At 38.4% G+C, this 18,786-nt stretch overlaps 1 protein-coding gene across 1 annotated transcript in view; it reads right to left on the reverse strand.

Moving 5' to 3' along the window:
* ST7 (suppression of tumorigenicity 7) overlaps window positions 1-18,786 on the reverse strand; it is a 283,882-nt gene that overhangs the window by 149,305 nt on the left and 115,791 nt on the right. The window contains 1 exon segment of the mRNA XM_043968041.1: window positions 116-198. Coding sequence (XP_043823976.1) covers window positions 116-198 — 83 coding nt within the window.

Below are 18,786 nucleotides of genomic sequence, written 5' to 3' on the forward strand. Positions count from 1 at the left end.
GAAAAAGGAAATTAAAATATCTCTGCTGACTTTGACCTAATGACCCTTCTATATTCGTTACTCTACATGGTAACAAATAAAAGGTTAAAATAAAAATAATATTTCCAGTACTTACCAAAATAAGCCCTGAGATTAGTGAGGAAGTACCTGTCAGGGCAACGTAGAACTTCGGTGTTAATGTGTTCAAAAACATACTCACTAAAGGAAGATAAAAGAGAAAGAAGAACAAGAAACATGAATGTCAATAATATTGACTCTTTTCTATTTTTTTATTCCAAATAATCTGAAATATCTAAAATACAACAGAACCCTATTATCAATTGACTCCTTTAAAAAAAATGGATATACAATAGATCCAATGGCAAATCTTGAACCACAAAAATTAGAGCAACTGTTTGGTCTGCTTCCAAATGCTAGCTTGTTAAAAAACATTTTCCATTGTGGTTATAACTGAATATGTTATGCAAACAAGCTAGTTATTCAACTGTCAACCAAATTCGGGAAAGATATACCTGTGCTTTCTTTTTTATTTTTTTAACAGGACAGTGAGGGTTAAGTGACTTGCCCAAGGTCACACAACTAGTAAGTGTCAAGTGTCTGAGGTCACATTTGAACTCAGGTCCTCCTGAATCCAGGGTCAGTGCTTTATCTACTGCGCCAACTAGCTGCCCTCATTCCTATACTTTCATTGGCCCAAGAGACCAAGCTCTTGAAAAGTCAGTTATAACAATTCTACAGATACAAAGTAAGCTGAAAAGAACAGTGAGTTGGTACATTATATCCCCATGCTAACCAAAGGGAAGGTTAAAAATTGGATGTTCACTGCTAAAATTCTAAACCTTATTTATAGGACTGCCAGGCTATTCTATTTATGGAGTGAATAAACCACACCAATACACAACCTTTTATCCATCCCCCCCTCCAATCATCTTAACAACCAATTTCTTCCCCTCTCTTTAGTTCACCCAATTCATTTACTAAGATAATACAAGTTACTGAATTTATTTTTATTTATACACTGTTTTTCAAAGTATGAACAATGCCCAAGTTAGGTACATAGTTTTATTAGTATAACATTATCTGTCTACATATTGCTACATTTTGTAATTTTAATTATACATTTTGTAATTCAGAAATTCACCTTTTATTGTCCTAAACTGATGATTTATCTTTCTACTCTTTCTTAATGTGCATTCAACACATTTATGTTTCCTCACCACATCCTTCTTTGGAAGAAAGTCAGTTATTAGTGCCTATTTTAAAAACACAAAACAAAACAGCTGAACAGTAGCATAACTAGGATTCATGAGCCAACAGGCCTGAAGCACGAGCAAGGAAGGGCACAGAAGGAGGAAAGAGTAAAGAAGTCACTGAAGTAAAGCAGACACTCATGTAGTGACAGGAGAACTGGAGGGTCATAATGTTGTCTATTAGTGGAGAGAAGGGATAGGCCACTGAAGGAAAGATCAAGCTGGAGGTAGAAGATAGGGATTGGCTAGTTTTGCCAAGTGCAAAAATCACTATTTGTCACTTTCAAGGTAACAGCAGTCAGTGGAGGAAAAAGAAATGGAAGCCTCTCAGAGTTCTTGATTCATAATTAGATTCAATGGATCTGGGATTCATCTCTTTATTGATCACAATGGGATATCTTTCTACCCTCCAAATCCTACTATCCACTCTCTCCTATGCTATTTTTCTAAATGTTATTAATCAGGGAAGGTGCATTGTATTCCTTGTGTGAACACGAAATATATTACTATATTACTTTCTTTTTAATGGATTTTTTAAAAAACCTGTTGAAATTACAATAGATATTAACCTAAATCAGAATGTCTTCAAACCCAATTTTGATTCCCCAATTGTGGATGGAATGAACTGGGATGGAAGATTTTTTTATGAGTTACTAAGTTCCAGGAAAAAAAAAAGGATATATATATATATATATATATATGTGCATGTATATGTATACATGTTTGTCTGTGTGTGTAAAAAGGAACTTGATTCCACTAAAAAACAACAAATCTATTCATATACTGTTAAAATTAAAGATAGGTCACAAAACTCAATTCAGTAAATACTACATATAATACAGCAAGTACTATTAACATATACATATGCTTCGGTTCTTCATCATACTCAGTTCAAGGAGAGAGGGCAGGAAGATGGAGAGAATGAAAATTAGGCAGAAGAGGGCAGATAAATGCACTGAGGGAGAACCAGGAAGTAAGTGACAAAGTTAATACCTTATATTTAGAAATAACATCACCTTTTGTGATATTATTAGTAAAGATTTTAAAGCTACATTCCGCTTTTACAATTCTACAGACCAAACAGTAGCATCCTCTCAGTAAATTACCAAGGGATGATGATATAAGTAGCCAAAAGGTTTATTTTCAGATGAAATCTTTGCATTGAAATTGCTTGAGGTGAATTAAAAAACCCAACAACACAAGACTGCTTCCACTTTTTACTTAACAAATTTTACGTAACAAAAGGAATCCATTTGAAACCAAACGAAGACAAAAATCATTTAGTCTTTTATTTTGGCACATTCTGCTACAGTTAAGGGCAAAAAAAGTGATCCACATTAGTCTTCAATAAGAATGGATAAGGCTGAGGAAAAGACAGCAAATAATTAATTGTTTGACCTGGACAAAATAAATAAATAGACGTGCAGCTTACTCATCATGGATTTGATAGATTCTTGGATTTAAATAAAAAGTCCTGAATTTCTCTGTCTCGTGTGTGCGCGCGCGTGCGTGCATGTACCCACATCATTTCAGGGAGCTAGTTTAACAAATACCAGGTTTCCCAAAAGTCTTCATGCAGTTCTAAATATTAGCAGCTTAAAACAAGTTTTAATAGCTTTAAACTGCACTAAGATTTCTGGGACACAATATATATTGCTGAAATCCATTAGGCATAAAGGAAAGAAAAATGAAAATTGAGTCCTTTCATTAGGAAAGGAGAAAGCTCTTAACCAATTACACTAAAAGGCAGTTGCTTTTAATACAGGCTTTTATTTCTTTGGGAAAAAAACAACTGCATGTGTTCCACTGGGATGAAAGGACAAAAAAGCAGAACTGAAATGGAAGAGGATCTACTCAAAGAATACTCAAGTAAATTGGATTGTTTGAGTCTACAGACTTGAATGCCCTACAGCTGAGGGCACCTAAGGAATGAGCTAAAATGGTCACAGAGTATTATTAAAGGAGGCATGGTAAGGTCTGTGAAAACTGGGAAGAGGAAAACATACCACCTGCATTTTCAAAAGGGGAAACTGAAAATTCAATTAATTTTCTCAACCTTTTCATATGCTAAAACATAACAACAACACATATTCCCAACCAGCCCAATTTTGTGAAGAATTGATTCTTTCAAGTGCTTTTAAATTTTCCTTTTAAAACCTGGTAGTAAGTCCAATAAATCATAATGAAATAAAAGGTACAATATATCTTAGTTTTACCAATGCTTTTAATTTGATCCAATACAACATTCTTAAAGCATAATTATCCAAGAAGTATTTATCATTGATTTAATGGCCACTTTTGGAATTGAATTAAGGGCAATTTTTAAGAAGGTGAACTTTAACCTGACACAGTTTTCTCATTTTTACTGGTGACCAAAGGTATCAGAATAAAAAGTATGTTATTAAGTGTGCTAGAGGTGACAAATTAAGTGGGGGTGGTTTACAGCTGGGAAACTGGATTTTAAAATAACTTCTTCAGGGCAGCTAGGTGACGCAGTGGATAAAGCACTGCCCCTGGATTCAGGAGGACCTGTGTTGAAATCCAGCCTCTGACACTTGACACTAGCTGTGTGATCCTGGGCAAGTCACCTAACCCTCATTACCCCCCCCCCCAAATTTGCAAGTTACAGTAATGGGTGAATAAAAACAGAATAACAAACAAAAGGGACAAGTAAATGACAAAGGGGAAGAGGGCAACCACACACCTACCAAAACATGGGAGGGCTCATTTGTGTAACCATGGCAGGAAACTGTCAGTGCAACTGGAGGCAATCATGTAGGGAATACAGTCGTCAAGGCCCATACAAACATGGCATGCTCTGAATGTGCAGCTCTTCCTTTTACCCCTGTTATGTGGGTCTTTGAGAAGAAAGGCAGTCCCTACTTTTAAAGCAAAATGTACTGCTGGAAACCACAGTATCACAGCAAGCTATCAAAGGGCAGGCTGGGTTTGTCCGAATATACTGGCACATTCTTCTGCTCAAATACACGTGGTCGCATCAATGGAAACCACCCATTAAACTGGAGGGTGTGGCTAGAACTGAATTAAAGGTGTCTCTCTTATGCAATGCTGAACCATGCAAGGCAGGGAAATGTAAGGGCTTGCTTGTCCTATGTTCATTTTAAGTTCACACAACTGGAATGTAACAAAAAACTAAGAAAATTTAGAAACACACGATGAATTTTTATAAGGTTTGGGAAATGGTCTCTACAAAAGAGGAATAAAGCTAGGAAAATATTTATGCACAGCCTGGTAATAAAGTCTTTAAGGTATCTTCTACGACGGGCAAGGAAGGGTAATTTTCAATTTCCTAAGATCACAGACGCAGAGCTGGAAGAGACCTCAAAGGCCATCAAATGTAACCTCATTTACAGAAAAGGAAACTGTCCCAGGGAGATTAAGTGACTTCCCAAGGTCAAAAAGGTCATAAACATCAGAGGTGAGATTTGAACCCTAATTGTCTGACTAGATCCAGAGTTTTCTCCACTGCTCCTGGTAGTGTGACTCTGGGCTAGTCACTTAACCCTCACTTCCCTGCAAAAAAAACAAACCAAACCAAAAAAAAAAAAAAAAAAGAAGAAGATTCTATGGATCTTTAATGTTTTCTTGTTATTTGCTTCTCTCTTCTTAAAGTGGAGTGTGCCATAACAACTAAATGGTTGTTTAGGGAATGGACTATTTCAATGCAGAATTGCCTAGAGGCAGCAGGATATGATTTTGATATTCTTCCTGAAAAGGGAACTGTTTTTCTACACTCTCAACCACATCAGAGTTATTTAGTGAAGTTTTCCCTGACATTCTCCTTAAATTTTTTTGTGGCTTATGGAAATAACATTGATGATTGGCATATTAAAAGAACGAGAAATATGCTCAAGACCATGAGTATCCAAGAGATTTAATTGGAGGGAATGAATGATCCACTAATCAACCAAAGTCACAATACCTTCCGAGCCCTAAAATTAGGATATCTGGGTAAAATAATGATAGTTCATTTCACCTAACTCTGCTGAGAGTGCAGAAATCCATCTAGAAATCCAGGTCTATTGGAAGCACAGTGGATACAGTCCTGGACCTTAAATCAGATAAACCCAAGTCCAAATCCTACCTCAAAAATTTACTAGGCAGGTGAACCTGGTTAAATCATTGTGTCTGCTTCAATTTCCTCATCTATAAAAGAGGAATGATAATAGCACCTACATCCAAGAGTAATTGTGAGGAGAAAATGAGATATTTGTAAAGCACTTTTGCAAGCCTTACAGTACTATGCAAATACTAACTGTTGTTGTTGTTAAAGGCAGAATACTAAAGGCAAGTGTTAACCCTGTATCAAATAAAAGATAATACAATAATGACAACATATTTATATTATACCTTAAAGTTTACAAAGCACTTTCACATACATTTTATCATTTAGTCACTACATAAAACAGATCTGGGAAAGAGCGTTTACTCAAAAACATTTTCCCCTTTTTTCAAAATGTGTTGGGAAGAATATTATAGCACTATTTAGTCTTTCAATTGCAATTTTATATCTGGAGAAAAAAACAGTTCAGTTATAGAATAGTCCTTCTTCTTCATCCCTTATTCTCTCTATCCTGGTATCTGTTCTCTTTTTTTCCTGTTGACTTCAGGGCTACCCCTATTTATTGACTTCCTCATCTCATGAGGGGTAAAAGACCAAAAAGTTGTACTTTTTATAGCTTATCTAATTATAGGGCTTCTTAAACTTTTCCTACTCAAGACCCTTTTTTGCCCAAGAAATTTTTATGAGACTCCGGGTTTATAGGTATATAAAATAGGTATATAAAACCTTTTACTGCCACCAAATTTTTTGCAACCCCCACTTTAAGTGACATGACCACATAAGAGGTCTTGACCCACAGATAAAGAAGCTAGGATTTAATGCACATGCTTCAATTCAGGTTTTAGGGCATTGAATTCCCTAATCACAACATAATATTAGTCCTGAAAACAAAAAATAACATTGACACCACTTTGAACTTGCATGCAAGGACAGATAGGCAATGAGTAAGTACGAGCTGCTTCTACTGTTGGGAAGTTTCTCCAAATGGTTAATTGCCAAAATATACCCTAAACCTCTGTTACTATGACAACCCAGATAACCTATAATCTTTTATTTGGCTTTTTAAATCCAACAATAGAAAAGGAATTTAAGAAAAAACAACTTAGAAATCCTATAAAAACATGTTAGTCTACATGACAGTATTCAATTTTATGTGTACATGTCCATGTAAAATTAGTTATAGACCATAGAGTTTTCAAAGCAACATAACCAAGAAGTGTAAAATTCAGCTTCAATAAGGACCTCCTATGAAATGCGTCTACTTTCCCCTTCAGCCATGCCAACTCACTCTCTAAATAATAGCTAAAGCTCCCAGCTCCCCTGCCCTTGATAAACTCTGCACCATTTCTCCTGCTGAGGAAAAATAGGAGATATATTTTTAGCCTTGTTCCTATGGCAAGAAAACCCTTATAAATCATTCTATCTTTCCTCTTCTCCCTTGATATCACAAGCAGCCTCAGTTGCCTTGGCAACTTTACAGGTAAACTGTTCAGCTAGCTATCTGGGCATCTGGTTCTACCATGGGCTGGATTTCTCCTGTTTATTTCCTTTCCCCAGCTATAATCCATAGGAGACCAAGCTACATCAGCCTGGTTCCTCACGCCACATGACATCTCTTCTGTTAAGTCCTTAATGAGTCACTTTTCCCTTGCTAGAATGAGCCCATCTGTACAGTAATAGCTTTGCAAAGCTTGGTCAAACACAGACTGCTCTGCTAGCAGAGGAGAGAGAAGCAGTGCCTCAGAAGATGTTTCCTTTCATTTAATAGGAACACTGATAATAGACTAAAAAGTGTGGCCTTAGAGAGTGATCCTCCTCTCCCTCCCTGCCATCTCTTTCTTTTTAAAGCACCTTTCAGCTAGAGGAAGACTTGGGTTCTAGTCCTAGAACTGGAACTAATTAGATAAGCTTGGAAAATTATTTGACCTCTTGAAATAATGAGGCTGTACTTGCTCTCTAAGGTCTCTTAGGGTTCCATTAATCGTAAAACAAATATCTGTGAAGTTTTATTCATCTTTCTGTTTCTCTTAGACCTAGGAATGGAAAGATATTTTTATGGACTATGAACACATTAGGACCTCGAGATGGACGCTATTCTTGGGATGCAAGAGTGTTACAAATTAACCTCTGGTAATAAGCCTCTTGGGATCCGCTCAATTGTAAATTCTTCAAGAATAGAATGCTGGGGGCAGCTAGGTGGTGCAGTGGATAGAGCACCAGCCCTGGAGTCAGGAGTACCTGAGTTCAAATACGGCCTCAGACACTTAACACTTACTAGCTGTGTGACCCTGAGCAAGTCACTTAACCCCAATTGCCTCACTAAAAAAACAAAAAAACAAACAAAAAGAATAGAATGCTGATTTCTTATATACCCAACAGCATAGAATGGATAGAGTGCTGGACTTAGGAATCAGGAAGACTTGGGTTTGTATCTCTTATTTCAAACTTAGACATCAGTATGACCCAGAATAAATCACTTAAAGCTTCCTGCATCTGTAAAATGGGAATATCTGCAATATTTCACCTTTTACTATCTGTCTCTGTGACACTAGGTAAATTGCTTAATCTCTCTGAGCCTGTTTACTCATCTAGAAAATGGCAGGAGGGTTGGACTCAACAAACCCTAAAGTAAGGATGTCATTGAGACAACTGACATGTATGTAGCCTTGACATACATAAGTATGAGACACATACTTACATTTATCATCATGTAATTTATAGTTGAAGAAACTCAAGTTCGAGAAGGTTAACTGACTTGTCTAAAATCACACATCGAATGTAAGAGGCAAGATTTGAATCCAGGTCTTTCTGACTCTATACAGTACCCCAACTGTCCTCATAATGTATACAAATGTAGATGCACCTTAAAATGTTATAGAAATGTCCATTATGAGGGCCCAACAAGTATTTGTTGGTTGGCCAATGATCTGAGAAGACCCTCTCTCCTTTTCATGCCAAATGCAGGGTGCTTTAATGTAGCTTCAAACTTCACTAACCCTTACAGAACACTTGTGCGGCAAAAATATAGCAACAGAATCCTCAGAAAATAAGTCAAATCAAAAAGCTGAGGATTTATCCATTAAAACTGTTTTTACTTGAACTACTTTGATGGAAATTTTTCAAAACGGTATTATGTATTTTCATGCCTTCATCTGTAGAATATATGGTTCTAACCTTTTCTGGATGTTGTGGCATTATCTTTCGAACCTATCATTCTAGCCTCAGCATAAACACCACCTCCCCCCACCCCCCCCACCCCCCCCACCCCCCATATAGCCTCCTCTCTGTTCCTCACACACAACACTTTCTCTTTTGTCTCTGCACCTCTGTATTGGCTCCCTCCTCCCATCTAAGCCTTACACAATCCCTCTCAGTCTTCCAGGAACCACCTTCCACATGAAGTTCTTCTAGATTCCCTCAAATGCTAGTGAGCTCCCTCTCCAACTAGCTTTGTGCTTCGCTACTTTGTATTTATATGTATAAAATATGTTTATTTTTAACAGACAGCCAAAGGTCCTCATTGTCTCCCTCAATAGAATAGAATCTTCTTGGGAGTAGGAACTATCTCACTCTTTGTATTGTATTCCTACTGCCTAACACAATGCACACAGTAATAACTTAAATGTTTGTAATCGGATTATCATGATCAATTGTTATGTTATATAGTACAATATGGTTATTATGCCCGTGGGGCATATATTGAGGCATGTGAGGTTGTTTGTCCCTACTTCTAATGGCTCCAGACTGCTCTGCTTTTTTCCATTCTCATGTCTGCCTTATGAAGTTTTCTTCTTTCTCTCCTGGTTTGCAACCCACAATTTTCTGCTACTGACAGCACCCCTGATTTGTCATTCCCTTGCCTGTTTTAATTTGCTACTTTGAGTCTGCTATTTATTGGGAAATTAAATAACCAAAAAAATTGAGGAGGAATAACTCAAATAGACAGCCCATGGACTCCAGTGATACTCATGTAACATCAGGAGATCTGGAGGAAGGCCCCCGGAGAAGGGTTTACATTTAATGGATCCTCTGTGGAGGGTTTACAGGGGGCTATGGAAAAGAACAGAACTCTAAAGAGCACTCAATACATTTCACTGATGGTAATCAGGGTGATAAATTGTAATTCAGATGTTTTCACAGACATTCTGGGAAAATGCCATGGATCCTATCTAATTGTAAAAGTCAATCAAATTCCTCTAATACAAAGATCTGGAATTGAAAAGAAGTGATGCAGTCATACACCTCTTGTTCACATTCCCAGAGGACAATCTGACTTCAATCCCACACTGGAACTTCAAATCTGGACTGGGCCAGAAGAGCCCCTAGAGATTCTTTTTGGGGTTTTGTCTTATGAACAATTTGACATTTTGTTAAAGGTAATAGGTAGTCACTGCAAATGTTTTGAGTAGGAGAGTGACACATGGTGCAGTGTAGAGTGTTAGGCCTGGAGTCAGGGAGACTAGTTTACTAGTCTCAGACACTTACTAGCTGTGTGACCCTGGGCAAGTCACTTAACTTCTGCTTGCCTCAACTATAAAATGGGAATAATAATAGCAACCTATCTACCAAGGTTGTTTTGAGAATCAAATGAGATAATAACTGTAAAGTGCCTGGCGTAATGCCTGGCATATACTAAGTGTTATATTAATGTTAGCTGTTATTATTATCAACCTGGCAGCTTTAAAGATATGTTTGAGAAAGGAAAGTATGTTTCAGTCAAATTTCCTTCTATATTTAGTTTCTTTCACAAATTCAGCCTGTAATAATATCTATTCCTCTAATAGTTTCATTTGTATATACTTTGTCTCTCCAATAATTCCCTAAGAACTGGGATTATGTCTCATACTCCTTTCATTATCTAGGTCTTAACTCCCACATTTTTTAGATGGAAATCAATCTAAAACTTAGCTGTTTTAGAGTACCAGCTAAGTAAAAAAGCAAAGATTTCTGATCATAAAGAAAGGAATATGTTCCCTTCAAGTTCCTAGCTTGAAGCTACTCTTTTATTGAAAGTTATTTTTTAAAATTATTAAGTAGGTTAAGATTATCTTACCAAGAAGACTAAGATAATTCATTATTACTCAATATGCTGAAGTAGAAATGCTAGGGAGAAATATAACTGGGAATGCCAAAATGATCACCTAATAAGAGGACTTCAAAGTACTAAATATAATCAATTGTTTGAAAAGCTGGCTAACATTTATATAGCGCTTATTATATGCCAAACACTGTGCTGAGCACTTTATAATTATTATTTCATTTGATGTTCACAACAACCCTTGGAGATAGGTGCTATTATGATTTCCATTTTACATATAAGGAAACTGAGGCAAATAGAGGCTAAGTGACTTACCCAGGGTCACACAGCTAGTAAGCATCTGAGGCTGAATCTGAACTCAGGTCTTCCTAACTACATGCCCAATGTTCTATCTACTGTACTATCCAGTTGCCCCCAGCTACTTGAACAGGTAACTGCTAACTCCAAAAAACACAGAAATTACTAAGGAAAGAGAAAAATGAACAAAAATATTGAATAATTCTCTATATTACAAGGAACCTTCCAAAAAAGAAATATTAAGCATTTGTTACTATTAACTTGTTCATCATTAAGTGGAAGCTAAGCAAAAGGAAAATGAAAAATTGCTATGCCACATTCTCATGGAATAAGTTAGTACTAAAATCAACAATAAAACCCAAAATTGTCATGCACAGCTAAAGGTCCACCCTAGAGCCTTCCTCAGAAACAAACTGGAATACTTTAACCATCACAGATCTTATACTTTAAAAAGGTTATCATGTTTGGATTTGCACTTATCATTTGTAAATACTTAACTGTATCATTATCTAGAATGACAAATAATGAATTTAAAACAAAAATCCTACAGCAATGCATATTATCATCTTTTTAAAAACCACTCTAATTTGTTTTCAATAGTTTCATTCTGTATGTTCCAGTTTTATCTTTTTTACTCTGATTATTTATGTCCATAGTAAATAAGTCCTCCACTGTTGAGGTTGGGGAGTTGGAATCAAAAGAGGAAGGTGGTTTAGACAAAATCCCATCTGGAGTCCACAGGGAAAGAAAAGGCTAAAGTCAATGCCAACTTTTCTTTTTTTATTATCACACAAAACACTTCATTCAATGACTCATTATTTCTCTCCAGTGGATTGTACAGCTATATGATGAAATGCCTGCAGGAAGCTGCACAGTCACCTTTCTCTACAGGGGAGAAACCACAAAGATGACAGGATACAAGTGGAAACCACCAAGCAACACCAACTTTTCTATATATTCAGTTGCTTCAACTGTCTGGTGACATAAGATGAGTACTTTGTTTATATGTTTTAAAAATCAAATGCCTGGATTAGCATCCAGCTGCCTGCTGCTCATCTCCACCTGCATGTGCCAAAGGCACCTCACAATGAACATGTCCAAAACAGAATTCATTATCTTTCCCCCTAAACCCAGGCCTTCTTATTACACTATTGGTTGAGGGTCCTACCCTCCAGTCACCGGGTTTCACAACACACAAGGCATTATCCCCAACTCTTCACTCTTCCTCACCCCCACAGCAAATGGCCAAATTCTGCGCATTCTACCCTCTCTCACACTTGTATTCTTCTCTCCACACTCATCCAACAACCACCTAATTCAGGTCCTCATCTAGCCTCAGCTAATGCAATTTCCTTCTAATTGTTCTCAATGTTACCAACCCCCTCCAACCCTCCACACAGCTGATTTACCAGAGACTTTTCCTGACGCCTCCAGGTATTCACATTTTCTCTCTGTAGCAGGTAATCTAGGGCAGAAACTGTTTCAGGTTTAGTCTTTCTCCCTCCAGCACCTAGCTAGACTGGAATGAAGTAAGCACTAGGTTAAGTATCTCCTTAATCGAACTGAAAGTAATGAAACAAGTTGATGATCCCTCCTTTTTCTGTCTTTCTGTTAATCTTACAAATACAGTAGAAGAGGAGTGAGTAGTAGCTAATGATATTTTAAAAGGAAGCTTTCTTCTTTGCCACACACCAATCTGGGCATTACTATGTGGATTTTCCCTATGGGAAAAGTGAGCACTCATAATCTGAGCCAGGTCATAGAAGACCACGGGTTAGAACCATAAAGAATCCAAGTCCTCGAGTCTGAATCCCTCATTGATTTATGCTATGAAAAGTTGAGTCAAGACAATATTTCCAAGAACTACTGTAGACCCAAATGAACAAGTCTCACAGAAGTAGTCCTGATATATATATGAGTGTACATGAGATGCAGCATACCTAAGACTGCAGGTGCACATGTCCTTGGTTCACAAGGTGCCACAAGTGTTAGAGGCAGGCACTGGACCTGTAATTTCATTGTTACAGGGCAAGCTGGTGCTTTTTCTGCATCTTATACAGTGTTATGGAGTTACTTTGTACACTGAAAGATTAAGTGGTGTACCCGGGGTCAGAAAGTCAGTCTATGTCTGAGATGGGGCTTGAAGGACTTCCCAGCTTTGAGGTCACCTCTCTATTCATCATAGCACACTCGTCTCTCTTCATCAAAGCAGTCCTAGAAAAATAATCTAAAATGTTTCTCAATCTGAGAATATTGTCTCAAATGAGATGGTATTTGATTTATTTAAAAATTAGATTTTTGGGGGGGTTGAAGCAATTGGGGTTAAGTGACTTGCTCGGGGTCACACAGCTGGTAAGTGTTAAGTGTCTGAGGCCAACTTTGAACTCAGGTCCTCCTGAATCTAGGGCCGGCGCTCTATCCACTGCGCCACCTAGCTGCCCCGATTTATTTAAAAATTTAAAAGTACTTAGCACAGTGCCTGGCACACGGTAGGTGCTATATGAATGCTTATTCTCTTCTCCTTTCCCTCTCCTCCCTTCAACATTAGTTTGTGTCATAAATGACAGAGAAAGTATACAGAATCATACAATCTTAGAGTTGGAAGGGACCTTAGCAATCAATTAGTCTAGCCCTTTATTTTAAAGATAAGGCAAATGAGACCAGGACCCATAAAATCGCTTATCTGAGGTTAAACAGATATTAAGGAGCACGGAGAATTGGCAGGACCAGCATTCACATCTAGGGCTTCTGACAACACAGCTCAAGCCCTTCTGACCACATCACACTGGTTTAGTTCATCTGTAAAGAGGGATGTGGTCTAAATGACGCCACCTCCTTCATGCTCTTTCCCGCTCTAAATTCTATGACCATCTCCTGAGCCAATAATGACTGGCTTCCACAGAGGACTCAAGCAGCCTTCTGGCAGAGAGCTCCACTGTGGATTAGAACATGGCTCTCCCAAGACAACACAGGTCTTTTTTTTCCCCTTCCTATCAAACACTTTCATGGCTGCATCAGATGTAAGGCAGCCATACCTTACTAACATCCTTCATCTGATACAGCGAGATATAATAAAGGACACTGAAACCGGAGTCAGGAATTTCAGTCAAAGGGTTGATTAGCATTTATTAAGCCCCTACTGTATGCCAGCCACTGGGCTAAGCACTGGGGATACAGGGAAAGGCAAAAGACAGTCTGCCCTCAAGCAGCTTATGATCTACTTGGGGAGACAACAAACAAATATGAACAAACAAGCTCCAGTCAGGACAAACAGGAAATGATAGCTGGGAATTTTGTCCTGGTTCCGCCACTCTGCCCTTGGACAAATCATCTAATTTTTCTGGCACTTCCATTTTCTCATCTATAAAATGGGGAGATTGGACAGAATGATCTATGAGGTTCTACTGCAGCTCTAAAGTTCTATGACCCAATATTAAGGGTGTCAAAATACTTTAATACGCAAACCATGCCCAGGGATGCTTTTTTCATCACAAAAATGCAGGTTATCCTTAGGGGAAATAGCATAACTTGAAAAAAAATACATAGTAGGATTACAAATTCATTTAAAAAAAATAACAGCACAGATCTCATTGTAAATCAGAGACCTGGTTTAGGTTTATAAATCTAAGGGAAAAGCAGAAGTTTCAAGTAAAAAAAAAAGACCCATTTATTGCTATGAATAAAAACTATATATAATAGAGAGGGATTTTTTTTCAGTATTTTATGGTTACTTTTAATGTAGAAAATGAAAGAAAAACTGAAGGTGTTAAATCCCAATAAACACAAATACAAACACATTTTGTCAAAAGCCACATACATTTAAATAATCATGTTTCATACTACTTTGTGGTGCCCATCCAGCACATGCCTGGTCTGGTTGTGCATCCAGTAACAAGAGAGAATGTAAGGATACTGAATGTAATTACCTTAGCTGGCATAGCTTGTCGTCTAACACAGAGTCTGGCACATAATAAGCACTTCATAAATACTTGATCCATCTACCTAAATTGCAGCTGAAGAAAGTGGTCACTAGTTCCTACCACCAAAGAATGAATTTTTTTAATTAAAAAAAAAACAGAAAGCAGAGCCCTTCACTCCCAAAATGAAGTCCATTTCAAAGATTAGATATTTCACAACCTTTGTCATGGGTGGATAAGGTCTGGGCATCAGTACTGTAGAGATTAATTATGGCAATGTAACCTTAAACATGTCTGCAGCCTCCTGACAACATAACAACACCCCGAGGCAGACAAACAGGCCTGTAGGTAGGCAAAGAAAATGTGTCTGCTAAAGACAACAACAAAGACTAAACTCCATTTGTCATCCTTGCATGTTTACACAATTAAGCATGTCTTGGGTTAGTACTGATAATAAGGCAGACAAATATCTCTCTCAGTCTAGGTGTGTGTGTGTGTCTGTCTGTCTGTCTGTCTCTCCCTCCGTCCCTCCGTCCCTCCGTCCCTCCGTCCCTCCGTCCCTCCGTCCCCCTCTCCCTCTCCCTCTCCCTCTCCCTCTCCCTCTGGGTCTTTTTCCCTCTCTCCCTCCTTCCCTCCCCTCTGGTCATAGAAGACTGAGAACCTGATTTAACATTTTCACTTTGTTTCTTTTCTGGAAAGGGAAAGGTGTTATTCTGAATAACTAATGAATAACTAACATGATCAAGTGGGGAAAAAAATGCACCAGGCAACACCTACAGAGCAGTTAAGGAAAAAGGCCCAGATAAGAATCACCAAAAACTTCGGTACAAACAGGCAGCGTTTCAGTCAGAGCCATTTGTCCAAGCACAGGCTCTTCTAAATTCTCAATGCAAGGTCCCAAATGACAAACTCAAAGTAATTTGCCCTGGTCGTAGCTTACTTAGAGTTCTGGTAGGATTTAGACCCTGAAGGGACCGTACAATTGTTTAATCTAATGAATTCAATTTACAGATAAGAAAATTTGAAACAGGAAGTGGAAAATGAACCAAAACTATACCAAGTCAAAAATCTATAAAAAATGAAATGGGTTCTAGTTTCCTGATAGTCCATCGCCACAGGACCCAGAAGGTGGGGGCCCAACCAAGTAACACTTCCTCAGCCCTGAGGGGGCAAATTCACTGGGCATGCTCCTCTAATCCCTCCTAGCACCGCCTGAAGTGAAAGCCTCCATCCCAGGCTATCCAGCTCAGCTCTATTACTACTTGGTCATTTGCCTTGTCTTCCTACCGTGCTTCCACAATCATCAACAAATTTCTTTGGTCTAAGAGCTCCATTCTTTTTCCAGTTCTTCCAGTTTCTTGCACTCCCATAAGCCTCTGCTCTCTGATAAAAGCACTACATCAATCTTCGAGCTGGCTGCTCCTATTCTCATGGAGTCATCGAAACAAGGATGGAGAACGGAGTCAGCATGTTCCTCATTTCCCATGACCACTCCCAGATCTCCACTCTGCCCGTCGGTTAACAAGAACCACAGGGAACAATTATAGGCCAGGCACTGTGTCTCACTTGATCCTCACAATGACTGAAAGGCAGTTGCTGTTATTATCCCCATTTTATAGTTAAGGAAACTGAAGCAGACAGAAAGAAGTTAAATGACTTGCCCAGGGTCACACAGCTAGTAAGTGACTGAGAGTAGATTTGAATTCAGGTCTTCCTGACTCCAGACCCAATGTTCTACCTCCTACATCACCAGAGGCATCTAGCCTCTGGAAAAAGACAGGCAAAAATGTGATCCCTGCCCTCAAGAGCTTTCATTCATTCTAATAATGGAGATAAACATACAGATGACTATGTACATACAAGATACATAGTATAAGTGAGACGCAATCTTAGAGAGCAGCCACTAGCAATGGGGAAGGGTCTCTTACAGAAGGTAAGATCTGAGCTGAGTCTTGAAGGAAGCTGGAGAAGGCTGGAGTGAACAGGATAGAAAAGGTCATGGGGATGGAGAAGACGGCACGGAAAGGATCAAAGATGGATGTGGTGAGGTTTGTCCTGGCAGAGCAAAGGGCAAACTCTTCCAGTGTGACAGGGGTGAAGGACAAGATAGGGAAGGATATGAAATGAGAAGCTAAGAAGAAGCTCTTAGCAAAAGTCCTCCTTTTTTTCAGTGAAGGATGAGGGAAGCTCTTCAGCTGAGAGAGGAGGAGTACCAAGGTGCCAAGGGAGGACTGAGGAAGAGTCACTGCAGTAAGTGGGTTAGTGAATCACCCAAAGCTACAAAAGGACTGTCTTGCTGCAGTGAGGGTCCCATCCAAATTATGTTACATAAATCTGAGGTGGACCCACCTGACAAAGTATGGGGATTTTCTTCAATTCTGTTCAGCAGCATTTGAATAGGAGCAAAAGCAAAGGAAGATCAGAATGGTCCAGTGCGGGTATAATCAGAGAGAACACAAAGGGCACTCAAGTGTAGAGCACAGGGTGCAATGGGACTGGTTCACCAAGTGGTCAATACAGGTAAGGAAGAAAAGCACAGCCAGTGCAGGAGAGAGAATCTGGGGGAGAACAGAGGGTGGAGGAAATGAATTAAGTTCACAGTAAGGATGAAGAACAGGGTAAGGGGTGGTAAAGCAGAGGAAAAGATGGAATGATAAAAGATAAAGAAAGGAATGTTCAATGATCATTTACCACATATTACTTGTTGCAATGACCTACCAGCCTCAGACTTCTCCTCCTTCTTCTACTCTAACCCATCCTCCTACTTGGAGATTTCAAGATACACACTGATGTTCCCTTAAACATACTGTTGTCTCGATTCATTAACATATTCAACCATCATGATCCAAATCACCACTCTACCTTAGCTGCCCACAAGGACAGTCATCTACATACTGCTCAATATACTGGCCAAGCTTTGTTGTTGTTCTGATTTAGCTAAAATAATAAGTCTCACAACAAAAAAGTCAAGTTTTAAAATACTGGCAGTACTGCTGTTGATTATAATAAAAATTCAGGATCCTGGACTCAGTTACTGAGGTATACTTTGGTAGATTTGTTATTTTAATGGTGTTGCAGATTCCAAGCCTTGAATGCCAATAACTGAACATTATGCTAGTCTTAAGTTAGTGTCGATTAAAAGGAAAAAGTCTACCTTAAAGGAAAATTTCCTCACTTTTTTTCCTGATACCAGGGATACCTATGTACAGTAGGGCTGTTCATCTGTATCCTCTGAGTCATTACATGACTAGTCTACCTCCTTTTCCAGTCATATTTATCTTAAATCATGTACATGTGTTTAACTGTAAAGACCTAATATATAAATTCTCCCTGTAAATGTTCGATTTGTATAAAATCTGACATATTTTATTTTTTAAAGAAAGGGAGTTGGAGTAGAAGACAAAGACAAAAGAGCTGACAACCTGCAGTTTGCCTTACTAGTACTGACTCCATATGCTAGATAAGGGAATCCTTTGCACCTGGCTTAGCTTCTGCTGCAGAGATATGAAAGGATAAATATTTACCTTTTTCTTGCTTTTTTTCTGAAAAGTTGGAGACTGCTGTTTATAGGTTTAAACAGAACAAGACAAAGAGCCGTTAAAGCCTAAAAAAATTCTCCCCCAAAAGAAAGTAAAAGTCACAGGGAAGAATTTCCTGCATCAAAAGTCAGCCAGAAGGGGCAGCTAGGTGGCACAGTAGATAGAGCACAGCCCTGGAGTCAGGACCTGAGTTCAAATCCGGCCTCAGACACTTAACACTTACTAGCTGTGTGACCCTGGACAAGTCACTTAACCCCAATTGCCTCACTTAAAAAAAAAAAAAGTCAGCCAGAAGCCAAGAAGAAAGCCTCTCCAATGAGTCTGATTATCAGGAAACTTCCATGAACTCCTTATCAGCTGTAGTATTATTTACACTGGTTTACAGCAACACTGACCCCAACACTAAATTTGGCTGAATCCAGTGTACCACAACTTCCCTGGACATATATTCTGGTTCAAAATAAAGTAAATAGTTCTGGACTAAACTCTTTTTAACCAAAACACTGTCCCTATGTATAGCATGAGAGATAAAGATTATTAGAAATCTCATCTGATGTTGATCAACTTTGGATTCTAAATAAAAATGCAAACAAAAGTGGAAAAAGGAAAACAATAATATTAAGACAGCATCACTAAGAACCCAATAACCAGCTCATTCTCT

The sequence above is a fragment of the Dromiciops gliroides genome, chromosome 5 (assembly GCF_019393635.1).
Source record: "Dromiciops gliroides isolate mDroGli1 chromosome 5, mDroGli1.pri, whole genome shotgun sequence".
In the NCBI taxonomy this organism is placed as follows: domain Eukaryota; kingdom Metazoa; phylum Chordata; class Mammalia; order Microbiotheria; family Microbiotheriidae; genus Dromiciops; species Dromiciops gliroides.